At 54.4% G+C, this 24,212-nt stretch overlaps 1 protein-coding gene and 1 pseudogene across 1 annotated transcript; one reads left to right on the top strand and one right to left on the bottom strand.

Moving 5' to 3' along the window:
- Positions 1-2,329: 2,329 nt before the first annotated feature.
- LOC142599341 (transmembrane protein 8B-like) lies at positions 2,330-9,042 on the bottom strand. The gene is given in 12 exon segments (XM_075739208.1): positions 2,330-2,665; positions 2,895-3,011; positions 3,086-3,258; positions 3,261-3,382; positions 4,770-4,893; positions 5,097-5,193; positions 5,514-5,869; positions 6,130-6,389; positions 6,524-6,657; positions 6,945-7,152; positions 7,679-7,868; positions 8,925-9,042. Coding segments are annotated over 12 exon segments (2,235 nt in total).
- Positions 9,043-13,897: 4,855 nt separating this feature from the next.
- On the top strand, positions 13,898-15,668 carry LOC142599340 (TATA box-binding protein-associated factor RNA polymerase I subunit C-like; annotated as a pseudogene).
- The last annotated feature ends 8,544 nt before the right edge of the window (positions 15,669-24,212 follow it).

The following is a 24,212-nucleotide window of genomic DNA, read 5'->3' as shown; positions in this document are numbered from 1 at the left end:
GAAAAATGCTTACTCCTAACAGCTGAAATGCGGGTCTGTACAGGTGGGGAGTACGATATATCCTCTTTGAGTTGCCGGACGTCCTGGGACAGTTTCTCCACAGCCGAGACGAGGGAGGAAGAAAGGCTCTCTTCATATTGCCGGAAACGGCCAGCCACTTCGTCCACCGTGGGTGCCTCTTCACTTTTCCAGTCGATTACTGCCAGTGAGTTGGCGTACAATGATGGTGCACTTCGCACAAATTTTCGCCACATGGGTCGGGTACATTGGACTTCATCGGGGTCTGTGGGCAACTGTGCGTTGTCCAGATCACAATAAACCATCTCCCGCACAGCTAATTCCCTCAGATATTGGATACCTCTCTCCATGGTGGTCCACTTGCCTGGCCGACATAGGACATCTTCACTGAAAGGATACCTTTCCCTCACACTTGACAGGAGGCGCCTCCAGAGGCTGAGGGCCTGTGCCTTCTTCCCAATTGCTTTGTCAATGCCCCCTTCCCTAGACAAGGATCCTAGCTGCTTGGCCTCCCTGCCCTCCAGTTCCAGGCTACTGGCCCCGTTATCCCAGCAGTGGAGCAGCCAGGTAATGATGTGCTCCCCTGGAAGGCGGCTGAAATCTTTCCGCATATCTCGCAGCTCACTCAGGGACAGGGATCGAGTAATCACTTCTGGTTCTGGCTCTTCTTCTTGTTCTCGTGATGGCCCCGGTTCATCATCATCTTTCACTAAGCGAACCGATTTCCTTGTGTATTTCTTTTTGTGTATAGGGGCGACTGATACTGGTATGGGTTGATCTTCTAGCTCGGCTACAGTGCCTGTTGCCGGGGTTTGGGTAGCTGCAGTGCCCGTTGCGGGGGCTTGGGAGCTGCAGTGCCTGTTGCGGGGGCTCTCTCCCTCTGGATGGTGCTGTCTACTGTCAAGCAGTGTTTGATAGATTGTGGCCAGGGCCCAGCACAGCGCAGTAAGTTGTGTCTCCTTAGAATCCCCACAGCATTTTCCTTTCAAATATTCTACCATTTTATCAGGGTCTTGCAGTTGTTCGGAGTGAAGCTCCAAACCATTGGGGGTGAAAAGGTCTTTAGATACCCGCCCATACTCTCCCACATGCCATGCCAGCCCTGACCGTTCAGCCTTGGGGAAGATCCCTCAGTGGTATTCTTGAAACAATTTTTGCTAACCCTGAACAGGACTTGGAAAGCATGCAGGAGACCTAGCAATAGGAATATACTGGCCTGACCATTCCAAGGGTATTCAACATTCTCAAAAATTGTTGTAACCAACCAAAAGGGAAAAGGGGAGGTGAAAGAGTGGGAGAAGGTATCCCCCCTGTCTTCCCCATAGATTGGGTCCAATTACTAATCAATTCTGAAAGATACTGACCAAGGTACGGGCCTGACCGAAATGCTACATACAAGTACCAGCTCAGACTCATGACTGTCAATGATATCTTATCATAAGTCGTTATCAGACAATACAACAACATGAGAACACGAACCCCTCTCCCAGAGGTGATAAACAGCGCCGCAGGGGTTACATAGAATAAACACGGGTTTACAAACCAGAGCCATGTGACCAAACAGAACATCATTATGACCAGCGACTGTTTCAATAACATTATAAATGCTTATAATGACTTTGTTTTAACACGCTTGGGTCAGACTTGTCATTATCACAACCCCTCGAGCCCCACGTTGGGCACCAAAAAGGACTGACGTGGTTTAGCCCCAGCTGGCAGCTAAGTGCCATGTGCCGCTCGCTCACCCCTCCCCCGGCGGGATGGGGAGGAGAACTGAAAAACAAGGGCAAAGCCTCGAGGGTTGGGATAAGGGCAGTTTACTGGGACAACAAAGGAGAGGGAAACAACAGGGAAACAGTGCTGATAACAGATATTAACAATGGGTGATAACAGAGAACGATTTACCAATCCCACAACCACTGACCAGACGCTCAACCCGTCCCAGAGCCACGCCTTTTATGGTGAGCATGATGTCACATGGTATGGAATAGCCCCCAGCCAGCTTGGCTCACCTGTCCTGGCTCCTTGTGAAATTAACTCTATCCTTGCCAGAACCAGGACACCCTGCAAAGAGGGGAGTATGGCCCCAGCTCAGCCTCGAGCCCTCCCAGCTCAGCACCAAACTGAGCCACAGCAACTCCTGGAGACAAGTTCAACCAGGCTGTAATTGCAAGAACAGGGTGGCACGGGCAGCTGTGCACCCGCCCAGAGGAGTCCTGGCCCTCCCAGGATGGGTTGCTGGCAAAGAGAGCGGGTGCTGGGCCCCACGGGGCTGTTGTCCATGACAGAGAAGTCCAGGCCACCGACAGCATCAGCTGGTACAAATGCTGTTGATAGAGGCTGTGGCTGGGTCGACGAGCCCCAGCTCCTCCTGTTCATTGATGCAGAGCTGGTACCTGCAGCCCTTGTGCCGGGGCAGTGGCCCCAGGTGCCCACTGGGTTTGGCACGGGGTGGCAGCAGGAAGCTGACGCTGCCAGCGATGAGCAGGTGCCAGATGCTGTGGATGTAGAAGTAGTTCTCCTCTGTCTCCACGAAGGCATAGAGCAGCACAGCAGCCACTGCGATCAGTGCTCCCAGGCACAGGTAGAAAGCCCAGCGCTTCCAGGTCTGCGGGTAGCAGTGGCAGCACTGGATGGTGCGAGCTGTCTGAGGTGGGGAAAGGGGGGGATGGAAGAGGCAGTCCTCGCAGAGATGGGCATGGCCCCTCCACTGTGGTGCTGTGTCCCTGACAAGACAGGGAAGGTGGTTCACGGGGAAGGGTGAAGGCAGCGGAGGGGAGATGCTGGCAGGGGAGTGGGGCTGGACGGCTGGGCAGGACGTGGAGTGCAGCCGGGATGGGGACGTAAGGGGATGGGTGGGGACAGCATCTCCTTACCCAGGCGATGGCCACGATCCCTAAGGCGAAGAGGCTGGGCCCCAGCAGGTTCCAGAGCCCGTGGCGGTCCATCTGCAGAGCCATGGAGAGCAGCATGGCCCCCAGCAGGTACAACACCTAAGGGGCAGTGGGGCACATTTTAGGATGGGTCCCTTCCCTGGCCACCCCGCATGCCTCCTCCCCCCACTCACCTGCTTGACCATGGGTTGGAATCGGGCCATAGCAATGATGGTGACCCAGACGGACATGAGGGAGCCCAGGAAGTCACAGAACTGCAGCACATCATACTCCATGATGCAGAACACCATGGTGCCAGGCTGGTCACAGGCATGGTAAAACTGGAGCGGGAGGGAAAGGGTGTGAGAGCGTACAGGTAGTTGTTGGTGCGCAGCAGCTTGCACTGGCCGTAGATGCCGCAGTCGTCGATGCAGGGTGAGAGGTAGGCACGCAGGTACACCTCGGCCATCACATTGGTGCAAGGCTCAAACCTGCGGCGCAGGGGAAGGGGGTCAGCCCTTGCCCTGTGCCCCTAGAGTAGCTCCCACCTCCACCAAAGGCACCTGCCACACCCAGACACTGCTGACGATGGGAGACCCAGGGACTCAGCGAGTGCAGAAATGAGCTGCTTTGGTGCCACACATGGCAGCTCAGAGCTGGTCCCCAAGGATCTTCGTGCTGCAGTTGTCTGTGCCAGGCTGGGCGAGCAGAAGGAACGTGGCTGCGCTTAGACCCACTTTGCCTTTAGCAATGCACTCAGTTGGCTCCTATTTTGTCTGGATTTTGCTGTGTAAACACCGTGCCTTGCAATGCTGTGTGTGACTGTGTCGTGGAAGGACTGACTGCAACTGGCAATTCAGCATGAACTAGAAATGCAGTGGAGGAGTCAGAGCAGGCACACCACCCCCGCTGCCCCGCACCACCCCCGCTGCCCCGCCGCCTCCCATGCACACAGCTCCGGGCACACCCAGTACCTTGGCAGCCTCCAGCATGCAGGAGCACAGACAGGCCCACATCCGGACAGCATGCACAGAGTGCTGCCTGTGCACACACAGGTACCCCAACATGCACAAACATGCACACAGTGCCATCTGCACACATGCACAGGGCACGTCTGCATGTGTGTCTGCTGTTGCTGCGTGTGTTCACACAGCATAATCTGCACACATGCACAAAGAACACACACAGCCCTGTCTGCTTGCACAAACCTGAACATGCATGCAGCGCTGTTTGCATGCATGCACCAAATGTGCATGCAGCACCATCTGGATGCATGCACCAAACACCCAGTGCTGTCTGCATGCATGCACTGAACACGCACACAGCACTGTCTGCACAGCACAGAGCCCCACATGGACTCTCACATGTAGATACACACACACACAACAACCCCCCCTCCTCTGCAGGGCTCTTGGGCAGACACATGGGCCAGGAGCAGAGTTGCAGACACGGGACCGGTCCCTGGAGATGCTGAATGGAGCAGGGGCACAGCAGCCTGACAAGAGCTGCTCCCTCATACACACAGCCAAGCCTTGTCCTCGCAGTGACAGCCCAGTCCCCTCCCGGGCACGGGTACAGATGGGCGCTGCCGCAAAGATGGGCAGGCACCAATAGATGCACAGCATTTGCAAGCTGACAGGTGCTTCCTAACCAAGAGACAGAGGGAAGGGCTGTGGGGACCCACAGGTGGTCAGGCAGGCACAAGTTAGAGCCATCCGTGCCCACACAGGCACTCACATGGTGACACACAGCCCGCAAAGCCACTTGAGAGGTGACATGCTAGGTGGGGACCAGGTATACCCATGGCGCACATGAATGCAGGCAGTGGCAGGGACATCCCCTCTGGGCATGCAGGAGGGGACACGCTGGGGCTCTTACCCATGCTCTGTGGCACAGAGTGAGCGCAGGCTCAGGTACCAGCTGCTGGTCTAGGGGTAGGGAATCCGCAGGCGGCTGAGGCTGGTCGTGGCATTGACAGAGAGTAGGAAGCCCGCCAGGGACTCTGCAGGCAGGGAAAGCTCTGGGTGAGTGGGGCAGGGGGCAACCCCTTCCCCTAGGCAGAGCTGAGATAGGGTGCCCTGTGCCAGGCTCCAGTACCAGATGCCCCCATGGTCTCTGCTTTCTCCCACCCAGCCTCTTGCTGGACACGTGAGGGGCGTGACCCCCCACAGCCACAGCAGGATGGATACGCACAGCTCAGCCTACCTGTCTCGCAAGTGACCAATGCGTTGTCACTGGACATCAGTGGGACTTCATGGTTCAGACACCTGAACACCGTTGCGTTCTCACCACACAGGGAGCTCTGATGGCAGAGGAGACAGCCCTAAACCAGTGCCAGGGATGTCCTCTGCTCTGACAGCACCTGGCTTGCAGCACATCACCTAGAAGTGCCCTAACCCACTGCCTATCACCTAAGAACACCCCAAACCCAGGCCATCATCCTGCCCTTAGAGCACCCTAATCTGTGCTCTATCACCCAAGAGCTCCCAAATCATGGCCCATGACCCAAGAGCACCCCAAATCCTGTCCCTCACCTTGCTGCAACCCTAACATCATCCATCTCCCAGCCCGTCCCCCCCAGGGCTGCCCTGCCCTGTCCAGGGTGCAGCATGGCCACCTCACCACATTGAACCACAGCTCCAGGTTGAGCACTCCACCACTATCCAGCACCGGTAGAAGGTTGATGACGAAGACAGTGGGGTGGTCAGGTGGCACTGACACATTGGGCCCGAAGAAGATGTAGAAGTGGACGGAGAAGGTGTCCAGCTCATTGCGCAGTGTGGGGTGGACTGGCCAGCACCGCTCACCAGCGGGCAAGGCAGTGGGGACGGGGACTGGGTGCTTCGTGCCGTTGGGGCTGGCAGGCAGAGGGCCGCCCCTCAGTGCCAGCCCACTCGCGGAGCCAAAGGAGTGAGGCATGTTCATGGAGGCACTGGAGGGCAAGAAGGGTGGACGGGCCAGGCTGGGTCGGGAGCAGTCTGGAGGGCAGAGCCATCAACCTGGGCACCACACAGCCCCTCCAGCCCCGTCTTAGGTCCCACCTCCCCTTCTTGCCCACTACTCACCTGCATCTGCAACCCAGCCCCAATGCCTCCCAGTGTCCCCATCCCAGCAGAGCTGGGTATCACCCTGCACCCAGCTGGAGTCAGATCCTGTGGGAATCCTTTGCCCCCTCCACCAGTCGCCCAAGCAGAGTCAAGACCATGCTCCCCACCCAGACCTCCCCATGCACCCTCACCTGTGAGCTGCACGGTGACCTGGAAGGAGATGGTGCCTGGCACCCCAGGATATTTCTCCACCAGCATGTAGTACCAGTGCTGCCAGAAGGGCAGGTCCAGTGCCAGCTGGCAGGGAGCATGCTCCCGGCAGTCCAGCGCCGTGGAGTTGTGCAAGGGGGGAGCCTTGGACCGCATGCACAGCCAGAGCGGGCAGCCCTCAGCCCCACGGCACCGCAGCACCTCCACCAGCATGCATGATGTGTAGCTGGGCACGAACACCCTGCGGAACAGTGGTGTCAGGTCCTGCCCCTCAACATGGGCCAACAGAGCTGGGGAGGCAAGCCAGAGAGATGGGGCATCCTAAGCTCCCCACCCTAGGGATGCCTCCTCCTTAGGAGACCCTCTCACACTCACTTATAGAGGCAGGAGCGGTTGTGGGGGGTCATGCTCTGCTCGGTGATGTAACCGGGGTACAGCATGGCAATGTTCACCAGGCGCTGCACAATGAGCTGTGGCTGGAAGAGATACTGGCACTCCTCGTAGAGCCCCTGCACCAGCGGGACAGTCAGCAGGGGGCAGGGGGGGACTGGCCGCACAGAGCCACCATCCCCCAGCTGCTGACCCTGCACCGCTGCAAGGGGTTGAGGTACAGCCTGCCCAGGTGCCCTCCATCTGTATGTGCCCAGGACCCCCACCAAGAGATGTGGTAGTCCTCCTGCTCCCCATGTGCCCCACTTGGGACACCTGCCCTGGGCACTGCCAGCCCAGGACAGTCAGGCCCCAGCAGAGCCCTGCAGCAAGCCCTGCCACTCCACAGTCTCCCCAAGCCCTTCACCTTGACAGAGATCTTGCCCTCATCTTTGGGCAGGCGGGCAGCCAGGAACCAGTCCCCGGGAAGTGGGCTGGTGACATTGAACACCCCCATGGTGCGGTTGGGCAGGGTCCAGGTGAGGGTCAGTGCGAAGGAGCCAGGGACAGCTGTATCCCTAGGGAAGTGCGCGTGCAGCGGGTTAATGACGGAGGGAGCCCCTGAGCGGAAATACCTGCAGGAGAGACAGCAATTAGCAGGGCGCAGGCTGGGCATCATGGCAGGGCCAGCCTGCCCTACACATGGAGGTCTGTCCTCCATGCTATTAGGAAGGTCAAAGACATGATAGGGAAGCCGTCTGTAAGCTGAGGCCTTGCTGGAGATTGTGAGCTTCCTTGGGTGGGTGTTCAAGCAAAACTGTTCATGTATGAGATGCACAAAAGAGTGGAGCCTGCAACAGTCCTGTGAAGATGAATCATGGGGAGTGAGTGCACGCGCATGTGTGTGTGTGTGTGTGTGAGAATGTATGTGCATATATGCACGTGAGCATGTATCTGTGTGCACATGTGTACCTGCATATGCATGCCTGTGTGCATGTGTATGCTCTCTATGTGTGCATGCATGTACATACATGCACACGTGCATGTGCAAGCAAGAAGCAGACAAGAGCAGGCGGGCTCCAAGGCAAGTCCAGGAAGGGGGCAGCAGGGGCAGGCAGAGGCAGGCCAGAAGGAAACAAACAGGGCAGGCTGCTTACTCACACGGCGATGCTACGGTCTGGGCATTGGTCCCCGAAGGTGCCACCCTGCTCCTTGAAGGTGACGAGGTTCCAGACAGCGATGACTGTGTCCTCTGGGATGTGGAAGTGGAAGAGCTCAATGCTGGCAAAGGAGTGGAAGGGGCTGAGCTTGCGTGGTGTGCAGGTGAAGTAGTTGGTCACAAAGAGTCCATCTGTGGAGGAGACCCAAGGAGCTCTCAGCAGGGTGAAGGGCTAGGGGGGTGCAGCACCCCTCCCAGACCAGGCCCACCCAGGATCTGAACGTGCCCCAAAACCAGCAGCCCAGAGGCAGGAGGGGCTGGGGCTGTGCCATTTCAGTGTGTCCCCAGGGCTGATGTCAGCTGTCCCAGCTGTGTCTCCCAGCCCCGGCACAGTCTGCATCATCGTGCCTGGTTCAACATTGCCTCAAGCCCAGTTCCTGGAGCTGTGGGCACTTGTCCTCTGGAGTCTGAGGAGCCCCCAGCCCTGGCTGCTCAGGCTCTGCCCAGGTGCAGCCCACCTCTTTCAACTCATCATCCTCTTCAGTGAGGACCTGCTCCCTGCATTTTACCTGTAAAAAAGGGTCATTCCTCATGGCTCCAGTTCTGCCCCAACAGGTCAGCTCCCACAGGGACACACAGATTTCCCCCCGCTTCTCTGCCTGCTGAGGAGGCTCAGCACAGAGCCTATCATAAACTGCAGAGTCCCACCCTAGAGCCACAAGAAGAAGGAGCAAGCAGTGCACTTCCTGCACAGCCCTCCAGCTCTCCCGTGGTTTGCGGAGGAGAAATGGTGCACATATGTTTGCACGTACGCACATGTGGGTGCTGTCTGCATGCATGGCAAAGCGGAGGCATGCACATCCACATGCACATCCACATGCACCCCACATCCCATTGCTCATGTACCTCATACCCATCAAAAGCACATCCCTGTGCCCCACTACACGAGCACCCTGTGCCCCACTGTACATACTCCCCACGCCCCACAGCATGTAGACCTCCTACCCATTGTACAAACCCATCCCACACCCCACGGCACATGCATCCTGCACTCCATTGCATGTGTACCTCATTCCCATTGCACAAGCACTCCTGTACCCCATTAATGTGCATCCCCTGCCCCACTGATCATGCACCCCACGTGCTCTCCTGCACCCCATCCCGTACGCGTCCCTGTGCCCCGTCGCATGTGTGCCCCACATCCGTTGCACGCACACCCCCTCGCGCCCCCGGCCCCGCGGCACTCACCGGCGGGAGGCGGCAGGAGGAGGAGCGGCAGGAGCAGTAGGGGGAGGCGGAGGAGGACGGCTGCCGTGGGGCGCGCGCTGCCAGTAGCCCCGCCGCGCACCGGAGCCCATGACGTCATCCGCACCGCCCCCGGGGCCGACCCCGCGCGATCATTGGCCCCGACACGCGTCACTCGCCGGCGGCAGCGCCCCGCCCCCCGCGCGCCCCGGTTCTTCCCGGGGTGGCCCCGCCGCTGCTCGGGGCACCGGGGAGCAGGAACGGGGATATGGGCTGGGGGACAAGGACCTGGGGCTAGGGACAGGGATACAGGCTGGGGGACAGGGATACGGGCTGGGGACTAGGATATGGGCTAGGGACAGAGACACGGACTGGAGACAGGGACATGGTCTGGGAGAGGGATATAGGCTGGGGCCAGGGATATGGGGCTGGGGCACAGGGACACAGGCTGGGCGACAGGCACTGGGGCACAGGGACATGGGCCTGGGGACAGAGATACAGACTGGGAACAGGGACACAAGCTGGGGGACAGGGAACTGGGGCTTGGGACAAGGATATGGACTGGGGGACAGTAGCATAAGCTGGGGTTGGGGACACGGGACATGGAGTTGGGATGCAGGTGGCCATGGGGCCAGGCTACAAGGGGGACATAGGTAAAAGGGGCTGTAGGGCTGGGACACTAGAGGTGTTGCCAAGGTCAGAAAGGCCCACCCTCTGTATCACGACCACCTCCGCGAGGAAGAAAAAGCGGGTTATAGTTGTAGGTGACTCCCTTCTGAGGGGTACAGAGGGTCTGATACACTCCTCCTCTTAGGGAGGTCTGCTGCCTCCCTGGGGCCCGTGTTAAGGGCATTACTAGGAAACTTCCTAGCTTGGTATGGCCCTGTGACTACTACCCATTACTGCTCTTCCATGTGGGTCACAATGCGTAGTCCAAGAGCAATCAAAAGAGACTTCAGGGCCTTGGGACAGTTGCTGAGGGAATCTGGCATACAGGTTATTTTTTCCTCTCTCCTTCCAGTTGCGGGCAGCGACACTGGGAGAAACAGACTCAGTCGATCAATACATGGCTCCGTGGCTAGTGTCACCATGACAATTTTAGGTTTTTTGATAATGGGACGGCCTACATGGCACCAGGCTTGCTGGTGTCAGATGTGATTCACCTTTTTCAAAGGGGAAAGAGGGTCTTTGCCCAGGAGCATGCAGGGCTCATTGACAGAGCTTTAAACTAGGCTTGAAGGGGGAGGGAGATCATATCAGGCTTGCCTGTGACAAGCTGTGGGATGACATGCTAAGGTTAGAGGGAGGAGGTGCCAGTGAGAGGCCTCAGCCTGTTACTCAGAGACATGCCGGATACACTGCAGCACACTTGAAGTCTTACGGAGATGAGCCAGGGGCTCCTGAGGTAATAGGAACCAACAGGGAAGCACCAGTGAAGTACCTCAAAGGAATTCCAGCCTAGCACGGGGAAAAAAGAGGAGCTGGAGATGTGTGCATGCCTGCAGGGCTATGACCTTACTGGCATCATGGAGACGTGGTGGGATGACTCTTATGACTGGAGTGTTGGGATGGAAGGATACAGGTTCTTTAGGAAGGACAGGAGGTTTAACAAGGCCAAGTGCCGGGTCCTGCACTTCAGTCACAACAACCCCATGCAACGCTACAGGCTTGGGGAAGAGTGGCTGGAAAGCTGCCTGGAGGAAAAGGACCTGGGGGTGCTGGTTGACAGCTGGCTGAACATGAGCCAGCAAGTGTGCCCAGGTGGCCAAGAAGGCCAACAGCATCCTGGCTTGTATCAGGAATAGTGTGGCCAGCAGGAGTAGGGAAGTGATTGTGCCCCTGTACTCGGCTCTGGTGAGGCCGCACCTCGAATACTGTGTTCTGTTTTGGTCCCCTCACTACAAGACAGACATTGAGGTGCTGGAGTGTGTCCAGAGAAGGGCAATGAAGCTGGTCAAGGGACCGGAGTACAAGTCTTATGAGGAGGGGCTGAGGGAACTGGGGTTGTTTAGCCTGGAGAAGAGGAGGCTGCGGGGAGACCTTATCGCTCTCTACAACTACCTGAAAGGAGGGTGTAGTGAGGTGGGTGTTGGTCTCTTCTCCCAAGTAACTAGCGAAAGGACAAGAGGAAATGGTCTCAAGTTGCATCAGGGGAGGTTTAGATTAGATATTAGGAAAAAATTTCTTCACTGAAAGAGTGATCAGGCATTGGAACAGGCTGCCCAGAGAGTTGGTGGAGTCACCATCCCTGGAGGTGTTCAGAAAACATGCAGACGTGGCACTTGGGGACATGGTTTAGTAGACATGGTGGTGTTGGGTCAACGGTTGGACTTGATGATCTTAGCGGTCCTTTCCAACCTTAAAGATTCTATGACAGGCAGAGAAGACAAGGAGGGGGTGTCGCCCTCTATGTCATCATATTTGAGAAGTCGTGGCAGTCTGGCGAAGTTCCCACTGATTGGAAAAGAGGAAACATAACCCCCTTTTTTAGGAAGGGAAAAAAGGAAGACCCAGGGAACTACAGGCTGGTCAGTCTCACCTCTGTGCCTGGCAAGAGTCATGGAGCAGATCCTCCTGGAAACTATGCTCAGGCACATGAAAAACAAGGAGGTGATTGGTGACAGCCAACACGGCTTCACTAAGGGCAAATCGTGCCTGACAAACTTGGTGGCCTTCTATGATGGGGTCACAGCATTGGTAGATAAGGGAAGAGTGACAGACATCATCTACCTGGACTTGTGCAAAGCATTTGATGCTGTCCTGCATGACATCCTTGTCTCTAAATTGGAGAGACATAGATTTGACGGATGGACCCCTCGGTGGATAAGGAATTGGCTGGATGGTCGCACTCAAAGAGTTGTGGTCAACGGCTCAATGTCCAAGTGGAGATCAGTGAGGAGTGGCATTCCTCAGGGGTTAGTATTGGGACCAGCATCGTTTAACATCATGGACAGCGGGACTGATTGCACCCTCAGCAAGTTTGCTGATGACACCAAGCTGTGTGGTGCAGTCGACATGCTAGAGGGAAAGGGTGCCATCCAGAGGGACCTTGACAGGCTGGAGAGGTGGGCCCATGCATACCTCATGAAGTTCAACAAGGCCAAGTGCAAGGTCCTGCACATGGGTCAGGGCAATCCCAAGCACAACTACAGGTTGTTCGGAGAATGGATTGAGAGCAGCCCTGAGGAGAAGGACTTGGGGGGTATTGACTGATGAGAAGCTCAACATGAGCCGGCAGTGTGCACTTGCAGCCCAGAAAGCCAACCATATCCTGGGCTGCATCAAAAGAAGCATGGCCAGCAGGTCGAGGGAGGTGATTCTCCCCCTCTACGCCACTCTCGTGAGACCCCACCTGGAGTAAAGCATCCAGCTCTGGGACCCTCTACATAAGAAGGACATGGACCTGTTGGAGCGAGTCCAGAGGAGGGCCACAAAGATCATCCTATGACAGGCTGAGAGAGTTGGGATTGTTCAGCCTGGAGAAGGCTCCAGGGAGACCTTAGAGCAGCCTTCCAGTACCTGAAGGGGGCCTACAAGAAAGCTGGAGAGGGACTGTTTACAAGGGCACGTAGAGATAGGACAAGGGGTAATGGCTTTAAATTGAAAGAGGGTAGATTTAGATTAGATATTAGGAAGAAATTCTTTACTGTGAGGGTGTTGAGGCACTGGAACAGGTTGTCCAGGGAGGCTGTAGACGCCCCCTCCCTGGAAGTGTTCAAGGCCAGGTTGGATGGGGCTTTGGGCAATGTGGTCTAGTGGAGGGTGTCCCTGCCCATGGCAGGGGGTTTGGAACTAGATGATCTTTGAGGTCCCTTCCAACCCAAACCATTCTATGATTCTATGATGCAGTGGGACAAGGGGGCTACAAACAGGGTGTAAGGGGGGGGACGACACAGAGTGTCCTGTGGAGAGAGGATGGGAGACAGTGAGGGCTACCTATGGGGGCTGTTTAATGGGGGTCAGGTTGTTTTCTGACAGCAGCTACCATCTTATTATAATAAATTAGAGTACTTATACAGGAGGTGTCGAGGAGATGGGGTCTGGGCACCACCTGCAGGGATGAGGGCATCTCAACTGGAAATGATCTCATCACACTTACCTAAAGTCCCCTGACATCATCCCCAAACTTCCTTTACATCACCTTCCTCCTTGGCCACTTGTCGTGGTTTAACCCCAGCTCATTCACCTACCCCCCCCCCCCAGTGGGATGGGGAGGAGAATGGAAAAAAGCCCCAAAGTCGTGGGTTGAGATAAAGACAGTTTAATATGATAACAAAGAGAGAGAACAACAATAATAACAAATATATCTATATCTATAAAACAAGTGATGCACAAATGCAATTGCTCACCACCTGTGGAGGGAAAAAACCCACCTCCTAACACCCAGTCTGTTTCTGAGCAGTGATCCCCCCTCCCAGCTAGCTTCCCCAGTTCTATACAGAACATGACATTATATGGTAGGGAATATCCCTTTGGCCAGTCTGGGTCAGCTGTCACACAGCTGTTAGCTGTATCCCTTCCTAACTTCTTGTGCACCCCCAGCCTACTCACTGGTGAAGTGGTGTGAGAAACAGAAAAAGCCTTGACTCTATAAGCACTGCTCAACAATAATGAAAACATCCCTGTATTATCAACACTGTTTTCAGCACAAATCCAAAGCATAGCCCCATACTAGCTACTATGAAGAAAATTAACTCTATCCCAGCCAAAAACCCGTACAGCCACAGCCGAGGGGGGCAGGTGACTCGTGGGCACAGCCAAACTCCCAGGGGTGCTCAGCCCTACACCAGCCCCGCTCCCACCTCATGCCCCCATCATGGAGCACCCCAGGAGCTGCAGGAGGGAGCAGCTGCCCCTGGCAGTCCAGCCTGACTGCCCAGCGACCCCTCCCCAGGCATGGATGGGGTCTCCTTCCCAGCACAGACCTTCCAGGTGGACAGCTCTGCCCTGGGCATGGCTCTGGGGCACGGGGGCCAATGGCAGGTGGGGGAGAGGATCCCCCAGCCTGGGGTGCTAATTTGCTGCTGCAGGCCCCTGAGAGATGCCACTTTGATTTGTTCAAGGTGGGTGAGGAAGTCGGCTGCCAGCAGGGTGAGTGCATGGTGCTGCCCATGTACCTGGGCAGGGCTCACCTCTCCCAGCACCTCATCACCACCCAGGTGAGTCCTGCCACACCCGGGGGATAGTCAGGAGCCAAGGGAGACACATGACCCCAGCATAGCACCAGCTCCCACAGGGCAGGGGGATCATCCAGCTGAGAGGGGCTGCCACAGGCTGTTGGAGCGAGCCCCACTGAGCTGTGCTCCCCATCCTAGTTCCCCATGATGGACAAGCGGTTGCGGCTGGTGCCAGGTGCCCGTGCTGAAGTGGGTGCACATGATTAAGGCCCTCCCTCCCTCCCTCTGCCCACGTGACATCAAGGGGCCCTGGGAGGAGCCATAAGGTGCTGCTCCGCGCATCCCGCACCCAGGAGCTGCTCCTGCTGCAATACCAGAGTGAGAGATGGGTCTCCAGGGCTGCTGCAGGGCTGGGTCTTTGTGCACACATCCCAGCCTCACCACTAGGACCGGCTGCTGCCCTGTCATCAGGGCTCATCAGGCAATTTTTGGCATGCCCTTCCACAGGGGGCAGCTGGTCAGTCTGCCAGCTGGTGGGGCCTCTGCAAAAGCTGCACAGCATCACCAGCTGCCTGCAGCACCTGCCTGCCCAGTTCCCACACCACCACTGCCCACTCCAGCAGCACCTCAGCACCCCTGCTGCTGGTGGGTGTCCCGTGCCCCAACACAGCCCCCAGACTGTGAAGATGGAGGGAAGATACAGCCCTCACTGTGCCCTGGGGTAGGGGGTGAAAAAGCAAAAGCAAAGCCCTGAACAACCCTATGCGCAGGGCAAGAGATTAAATGCCTAGAAAAGGACGTGGGGGGCAAGAGCCAGCAGTGAGCATGCTCATAAGGTTACAGAGCCAGACTCCACTGCTGGCCAGGCCCCAGACCTCAGTGGCAATGCCCACTATCCCCACAGGGCTGGCCACCACACTGCAGGAGGACAGGCCGTGGGAATCTCTGCTGGTTTTCCAGCTCTGCTAGGCTGGGGACATCATCTGCCAGAGGCTGACCCACAAGGCAGCACAGCCCCCTACTCCCACCTGGTGGGACAAGGCCACGGCAGATTCCAGCTCTTCCCCTCTCTTTGAGGCTCTGGCTGGCAGCCAGAAGAGGAAGAGCAGACCTTTTACTTGTCCAACCTGGAGGTGATTATCAGCAAGGACTGGGAGGAAGAGGACACAGGCATGCCAGTGGCCTCAGAGGAAGCTGAGCACTCTCAGGAGCCCTGTGCCAGCCCCCAGCCCTCCCTGGCTGGGCCCAGCCCAGCTGCAACCTTGTTGTACCACTGCTGGCTGAAGCTGAAGATGCTTTTCAAAGCTGTGGGGAGCCCCCTCGGCATGCCTGGCCCCACACCCTCAGCCAGAAGCACCTCTTCACCCAGAAAGGGCTGGAGACGCCAGCACATCCCAGCACCCTGCACAGGCAGGTGTACCAGTGGCTGTGCCAGGCCACGTGGGAAGGGGGCCATATCCAGCACTAGGAGATCCTTGCTCTGCCACAGCCCCCAGAGCCGGCACGGGGTCTGGACGACCTGAGCGCTTATCTGATGGCGGCCTGGTCCGGGGACTGGGGGCAGTGGTGGGAGAAGAGAACGAGCTTCAACCTGGCACAGAGGCAGCAGGCAGAAGCAAGCCCGGTGTAACCGTAGGATAGGGGCCATGAAATAGAAACTATAGAATCAGGTTGAGATAATTAGTTTGTAACCAAGGTAATAGGTAATGAAGCTAGCTAACCATGGCAAGTGGCAAGGTGACCGTGGCAAGATACAATGCTGCTATGTTCCTTGTACAGTCCCTACCCAACCGGACAATAGGCCCGGGAATATTAATCTTATAAAGTAAGTTGCTATGGACAGGTGCAGGTGCACCTCTATGGACAGGTGCAGGTGCACCTGCAACAAGGATACTGCACATGCCTGCATGAAGGGGGTCACCCAGCGGACACGGGTGCAAGACCACTGACGACCACCAGAGACCCCTGAGGACCACCGACTCAAATCACTGAGCATGCGTGACAGGGAGGAGAATATGGAAATGAATTCTAAGAAATGATTATCATAGGACTGCCTTTTCTGAGAAAAATGATGAATATGTATGTTTTGATCCTACATAACCCGTGTGTTGGCGATCACCTGGCATGCACGTTGGGTGGAGCTATCCCCCGTGCATCCAGCGCTGCAATAAAGAATGCCTGCCTTTTAACACTACATTGGTGTTACGAGGTTTATTCCCGGATTTCGGTGACAGTTTCTGGTGACCCAGATGGGACACTGCTTTTGAACCTCGACGGATCCGTGGGATCGCAGGATCTCCAGCCGGCACCGGGGAGTTCTCGGGGAGAACCTCCGATCCCCGGACCGAAGAGCTCTGAGCAAGACCCCTGGGAGAGGTAAAGGCATTCTTATTTGATTTGAATATTGGGTTTTTTTGAATATTTGCTCTTACCATCGTGGCAGGACAGGCCCGCACCAAGAGCACAAGTTGAAGGCCTTATTCAAGGAGCCCCATGGCTCTCCGGGACAGGCCCACATTGGGACAGGCCCACACTAGGAGCACGGGAGGCCTGCTCGTAAGGCGCGGTGAAAGCTGCGCAGAGTTGGGCTGGGGAGACGTCTCAGGTAATAAGTCTCTGCTAGGCGAAAGCCTGTGGAGCAGGGCCCACCGGGGAGGGGAAGCCTCCAAGATTGGGATTTCTGGTGGCAGGAGAAATCCCTTGGATTTCCAGTGGCAGAGGAAATCCCTGAGGGAGCTCTAACACGGGTTGGGGTCCCTCTGACTAAGTGCTTGTGATGATAGTGCACAATCACAACCACTGAGTCCCTGGGAGATGGGTACTTTTCCGAGTAAGAAACCAGTCCCACGAAAAACACCACTGGGATGTATTTTGGAACATTGGAAAGATCTGGGAAAAATTGATCCTTTGACTCGGAAACAATTGATTGAATATTGTAATCACTGGTGGCCACTGTATACTTTAGAGAGTGGGGAAAAGTGGCCGGAGAACGGGACATTGCAGTATAACGCAATTTTGTAATTGATGCTATTTTGTAAAACGGAAGGTAAATGGAATGAAATGGCATATGTGGATTTGTTTTTCACACTGCGAAATCATCCGGAATGGCAAAGGCAATGTGAATTGGTTTCATCTAGTTCTGCAGTAATGGCATTAAAGGGGCAGGAACCTGATAAAAATTTGAAAAAAGGTTGCTCAGCTTGTGATATTGGTAAATGGTGTTTTAAGTGTGAATTTGAAGATGATGATGTTGAATGATTGGTTGCACCTCGCAGAAGGCTAGGAAATGATCAAGGGGATCAAAATTTGGGGGCCAATAATGCTTCCACCCCTCCTGTGGAAGGGGAGGCGGAAGGATTCAGCCCGATTGCTGGGAGGACAAGGGGAAGAGGGGGAGGAGACGGACTAACTCCCCTCCAGACCCCTCTTCGACAGGCTGTTGGCAACGAGGGTCCGGTAATGGTAAAAGTTCCCTTCTCAATAACTGATTTAAGACCAGGGAAAGAAACTGCAGGCACTTATCGAGATGATCTTGAAAGAGTTGCCAATTTTAAACAATAATCAGAACCCAGAACCCTGATTGGGAGGATTTCAAAGTAATATTGAATACTTTGTTGGAAGACACTGAAAAGAAAATGGTGTTAAATACGTCCAGAAAACAAGTGGAAGGAGCTCATGCTAATGGGATTATACAAGGGACAGTGGACCAGAATTTTCCGTCCACAAATCCTGAGTGGGACCCTAATCAACTGGGACCCAGAGGGATGTTTAGGTATCAGGTGGATTTGTTTGGTGTTAGACATGCAATGCCAAAAGCAATTAATTGGTCTAAACTTTATGAAGTGAGACAGGAATTAAATGAGTCCCCTTCAGCCTTTATGGAAAGACTGAAGGTGACTGCTAGAAAATATACTAATTTGGACCCAGAGAAGAAAAACACAAACAAAACCACAAGCAAACAAACAAAAAAACCACCACAGAAGAAGCTATACAATTGGCCTATATATTTATGGGACAATCAGCCCTAGAAAAAACTCCAGAAACTGGAAGGGGCTGAGTCCAGAGACTTATGTAAAATGCTTGAAGTAGCCTGGACTGTGTATAACAACAGAGAAAAAGAAAAAGAAGTCAGACAAATGCAAAGGGATGGAAAAATTCTGGCAATCTTGACTAGAATAATAAACATGTAAAGCAAAACTCAGCTATAAATCAGCAGAGGGTGTTGGTGCGACGGGGCGAAAAGAAAACTGGCCTTTCTTGAAACCATTAAAATTTAAGCTGGGAAAACAGTGGGTAACACATCAATTTTTGTACATGCCTGAATGTCCATTGCCTTTATTGGGATGAGGTTTATTAAGCGAATTAGACACACAAATAATTTTTAAAGATGGAGAAATCAGATTACTGATTAATACCAGAATCAAAGCCATAGAGGCGAGAGTGTTTATGTTACAGGATTCCTCCAAGGAGAAACAGATTTCAGAAGCAGTGGACAATGCAGTTACCCCCCGGTATGGACAAGTTCCAGGACGATCCAAACTGGCAGAACCGGTAAAGGTGACTTTAAAACCTGGAGCCAAGCCAGTAAGACAAAAACAATATCCTATTAAGTGGGAGGCTCAGAAGGGATTAGAGGAATTAATTATAAAATTTTTAGAATATGGGCTGTTAGTAGAATGTGAATCTGAATACAATACCCCTATATTACCAGTAAGGAAATCAGGAGGTAAGGAATACTGATTGGTTCAGGATCTGAGGGCCGTAAATCAGATAGTTCAAGATATACGCCCAGTAGTGGCCAATCCATACACTTTACTGACCTCTTTGAAGGAGGAACATAAATGGTTTACTGTGCTGGATTTAAAGGATGCCTTCTTTTGCATACCTCTGGATACAAAAAGTCAAAGCATATTTGCTTTTGAGTGGGAAAGTCCTGCTACAGGACGAAAAACGCAACTAACGTGGACTGTACTTCCACAAGGATTTAAAAATAGCCCTACACTATTTGGAAATCAGTTGGCAAAAGAGTTAGAAATGTGGAAGAAACAGAATCAAGGAGAAGGCATATTACTACAGTATGTGGATGACATCCTGATAGCAGCAGAAAGCAAAGAAACATGTTTTGAAATGACTGTCAGTTTATTGAATTTCCTGGGCCAAGGAGGATATAGAGTCTCCAGAAACAAGGCCCAGATAGGGAAAGAAGCAGTGATTTATTTGGGATTTGAGATATCTCAAGGACAGAGACAATTGGGGAACGAAAGAAAAGCAGCCATTTGTCAGATCCCCGAACCTAACAGCCCAAAGGAACTGAGAGCCTTTTTGGGAATGATTGGGTGGTGTCGACTCTGGATTCTAAATTATGGACTGTATGTGAAATCCCTATATGAAGCCCTGAAGGAATCTAAAGATCAATACCTGACTTGGACACCTGAATGCCATAAATCATTTAAAGAACTCAAAAAGGCATTAATGATGGCCCCTGCATTGGGTTTACCTGATCTGACTAAACCTTTTGAGCTGTTTGTGCATGAAAGGCAACATCTGGCCCTTGGAGTGCTGGCGCAACAGCTGGGATCTTGGAAGTGACTGGTGGAGTACTTCTCCAAACAACTTGACACCGTGAGTAAAGGATGGCCGGGATGTTTGCGTGCCGTGGCAGCAATGGTGCTGCTGATTCAGGAAGCCCGAAAATTGACTATGGGCCAAAGAATAGTGGTATATGTACCGCATATGGTAATAACTGTCTTAGAACAAAAGGGGGGTCACTGGTTATCCCCTAGCAGAATGTTGAAATACCAGGTTGTCCTATTGGAACAAGATGATGTGGAATTAAAAACCACAGCAATTGTAAATCCAGCAATGTTCCTGTCAACAGAAAATCCTACTGAGAAATTGGAACATGACTGTCTGTTAACCATTGAACAAGTTTATTCCAGCAGACCGGACCTGAAGGACGAACCCTTGGAGAATCCTGATCTGGAACTGTTCACGGATGGAAGCAGTTTTGTGCAAGAAGGAAGGCGAATGGCCGGGTATGCTGTTGTTACCACCACCAAGATATTGGAGTCAGGGACACTACCTGCAAATACATCAGCACAGAAAGCAGAATTGGTGGTGCTGAAGCAGGCCTTACGAATGGCAGAAGGGAAAAGGGTAAACATATGGATGGATTCCAAATATGCATTTGGTGTGATCCACGCTCATGGAGCTCTCTGGAAAGAAAGAGGGCTGTTACCAGCCCAAGGATCACCTATAAGACATAAGGAGGAAGTTCTTCAGCTCCTACAAGATGTGCAGAAACCAAAGGAAGTGGCCGTAATGCATTGCAAAGCTCATCAATTTGGTCAGACGGCTGTCAATATAGGTAATCAGTTGGCGGATAAAGCTGCAAAAGAGGCTGCAGAACAAGGTATCCTTGCACTAGTACCAGTAAAACAGGTAAAAATTCCAAACGTAAGAGTAAGATATAGTAAACTAGATGAACAATTGGCAGAGCACTTAAAAGCATCTCAGAATATGGAAGGATGGTAGGTAACACGAGAAAATCAGGTAATAGTAACTCCACAAGTTATGTTAGAACTTGCAAAAGAGGAACATGAGCAGACACACTGGGGTGTAGATGCTATGGTTACAAGTTTAAGAACATCTGTAATATGTCTAGAATAGGAAAATATGAGTGGAAGTATTGAAAAGTTATTATTTCAAAACTTCCAAAGGGGGGAAATGTAACCGTAGGATAGGGGCCGTGAAATAGAAACTATAGAATCAGGTTGAGATAATTAGTTTGTAACCAAGGTAATAGGTAATGAAGCTAGCTAACCATGGCAAGTGGCAAGGTGACCGTGGCAAGATACAATGCTGCTATGTTCCTTGTACAGTCCCTACCCAACCGGACAATAGGCCTGGGAATATTAATCTTATAAAGTAAGTTGCTATGGACAGGTGCAGGTGCACCTCTATGGACAGGTGCAGGTGCACCTGCAACAAGGATACTGCACATGCCTGCATGAAGGGGGTCACCCAGCGGACACGGGTGCAAGACCACTGACGACCACCAGAGACCCCTGAGGACCACCGACTCAAATCACTGAGCATGCGTGACGGGGAGGAGAATATGGAAATGAATTCTAAGAAATGATTATCATAGGACTGCCTTTTCTGAGAAAAATGATGAATATGTATGTTTTGATCCTACATAACCTGTGTGTTGGCGATCACCTGGCATGCACGTTGAGTGGAGCTATCCCCCATGCATCCAGCGCTGCAATAAAGAATGCCTGCCTTTTAACACTACATTGGTGTTACGAGGTTTATTCCCAGATTTCCGTGACACCAGGACCAGCACAGTCTCTCGGCCAGCTTCGCCTCCTCCCTCACCTACCAGTCCGAGCTGTTGGAGCTGAGCAACACGGCCTCTCTGATGTTCTCCCCCAGCTGGCCCCCGTACTCGCTCAGGAAGGCTCCCCACTGGGCAGCAGCTCCCCAGCATCGCTGGCACTCAACAAAGTCTTGCTCTTCTCCCAGAACCTGTACTGCCGCAACATCCCCAAGAAGCGGTAGAAGACGCTGGAGGACTACCCGGCAGCATGGGCCAAGGGCTCCCTAGAGCCCCCCGGCAGCCAGCTCTGCATCCCCTCCTCCCAGAGCCAATTCTCCTCCGCCTCCAAGCCCCGCCGCAAACGCCCCTGCACGGCCCTGTGAGCACCCAACAAACCCCGCCTGGCCCAGCCTCTGCCCCGGAGTCCTTGGGGGAGGAGCACTAGCTGCGAGGAAGGTCAGGCAGGAGCTCAGCGCGCTCCTCTCCAACGGGGATTCGCGGGCCGGTGCGTGGGTGGTGCCTACATAGTGCCCACGCGGGGGCGTGCGAGCGCTTTAAGGTGCCAGGGTCGAGGCATGGGAGTGACAGAGGCGGGGGCCAATGGGGCGGCAGTGATGCCGCGGATCGCAGCTGCTCCCAACCCAGGGCAAGGCCCGCGGCAGGCGTGAGTCCCGCCTTGCGTACCCTCACGGCACAGCACTGCATGGGGCCTCCGAGCAACCGTGTGCATCCACCCTCACCCCCGCGTGCCCCCCCATCACCTCCTGTCCCGGTTTAGCCCCAGCCGGCAGCTGAGCACCACGCGGCTGTTCGCTCACCCCTCCCCCAGCAGGATGGGGAGGAGAACGGGAAGACAAAGGCAAACCTCGTGGATTGGGATAAAGAAAGTTTACTGGGACAACAAAGGGAGAGGGAAATAACAACAACAGTACTTACAACAAAATATACAAACCAGGTGATAACACAAGGCAATTTACTAACCAGACACTCAGCCCACACTCAGACCATCCCAGAGCCATGCTGAATCACCCATCACCAACTAGCCCCCTTTTATGGTGAGCATGATGTCACATGGTATGGAATACTCCCTTGGCCAACTTGGTTCACCTGTCCTGGCTGCTTGTGAAAATTAACTCTATCCTAGCCAAAACCAGGACACTTACCCCCAAAAGCTTTTAAAGCAGATCCAACAGCAGCTGGACTGCTGAGGCTTTCATGCTTCCCAGTGTGATACAGGGGATGCCTGCACGGTGATGGAGGAGGAAGGATGAGCACTCTCATTCTCAGACAGGTAACTAATTCTTTTTTTTGCTCATAGGTGCATGATATTAAGAGTATGGGTTATAAGTTATGAAATCTTATGACTTGAATGATAAGTAAATTAACATGATAATCAGGGCAAAAGGGGATTGAGCCCCAGTTTGTCATGTTTGTTTATCGTATTTCTTAATGAGTTCATGAAATAAAGTTTAAATCACAGAGTATGTTGTCTCGTAAATTTGAGAGATCTGAATGGATCTTGACACCCCTGTCACTGAGTACCTGGAGCAGCTCCTGCCCTGTGTCCCCTAGAGCTGCTGGCTCTGGCCACACAAGCAATAAAGAGCAGGGGGGCACAGGCGGTCCCAGCATCCCCGCCATCCCAGGGCATCCTCAGGCTGGGCATTTGGAGGGGGAGCCCCATGTCCTGGGCACCCTGAGCCCCATGAGACCACGCAGTGCAGGCATGGGGACACCCTCCAGCCCTTCTGCAAGTCACTGCTGCTCTAAAACGTGGGGGCAGCCCCACTGCTGCTCCATCTGCCCCCCCCAGGGCATGGCATGGTCCCAACCCCCCTCCTTGGACATGGAGGGAGAACCCTGGCATGGCCCCATCCCCTGGGATGTGCCCTCTCCTGGCACCTGCAGCAGGTGACACGCAGCCCCCGTCCCCAGGCACAGATGGGTTCCAGTAAGAGGCAGCAGTGGCGCTGCCAGAGCATGAGCTCAGAGGAACGCACCGCAGCCCTTGTGCCAAAGCAAACCCCGCCACAGTGGCTCTGTCTTCCCAGCACCGCCCCGAGCCCTTGACAGCTGCCTCTGTGCCGCAGCTGCCCCGTCCTGGCTCCCGGCGCCTGCTCCGATCCCTGCCCCATGCCAAGGCCAGACCCCCAGGGTACAACACTTCCAGGATGCTCCCGGCAGCCATCCCCTGCCCAGGCTGAGCTCGATGTAGGGTCTCCCCTGGCTCCCCGCCCTGCTTGGCACTCCAGGGCAGAGCAAAGCAGAGGTCAGAGGATGGAGGGGTTTGGGGAAGTTTGCATTTCAACAAAATAGTTTGCAGTGACTCATATTTACACCTCTGTGTGTGTGTATTTACATGACCCTGTGGAGCTATATACAGGGGAGGCGGAGATTGGGGTGGGGGGGAGCTGCGGTGTTGAAGCCTGCCCTGCTCTGGCCGAGGGGCCAGTCCCAGCAGGAGCCCCTGTTTCCTCCACCCCCAGGAGGGGGTGATGTGGGTGCAACTTCTGTCAGGGGCCAGGTACTGAAAAGAGATGGTAAAGTGCCCTGCAGGGCAGCCAGGCCCTGGGAGCATCTCAGAGCCAGCTGAGTCACGGGGGAGAGGGCGGGGGGGGCAAAGAGCCCAGAGGGTGGGGAGATATGGGGTCCCCCAGGCTGGATCAGGGCTTGTTCCCTCCCTCCAGCGGAGGCTGGAGAGGGAGGTGAACTTTGCTGGTGCCGATGGAGGGGGGCAGGCAGTGCCGTGGCCATTGGCCTACCTGAGCCCTGCTGAAGCAGGGAGCTGTGGTGGCAGGGGGCTCTGGTGCATCCCGGGGGGCCAGGTGCTGGGAAGCATAGTGGCCCATTGAG

Source organism: Balearica regulorum, chromosome W (assembly GCF_011004875.1).
Source record: "Balearica regulorum gibbericeps isolate bBalReg1 chromosome W, bBalReg1.pri, whole genome shotgun sequence".
NCBI lineage: Eukaryota > Metazoa > Chordata > Aves > Gruiformes > Gruidae > Balearica > Balearica regulorum.
The sequence above is the reverse complement of the archived record's forward strand: the minus strand, read 5'-3'. Positions and strand labels throughout refer to the sequence as shown.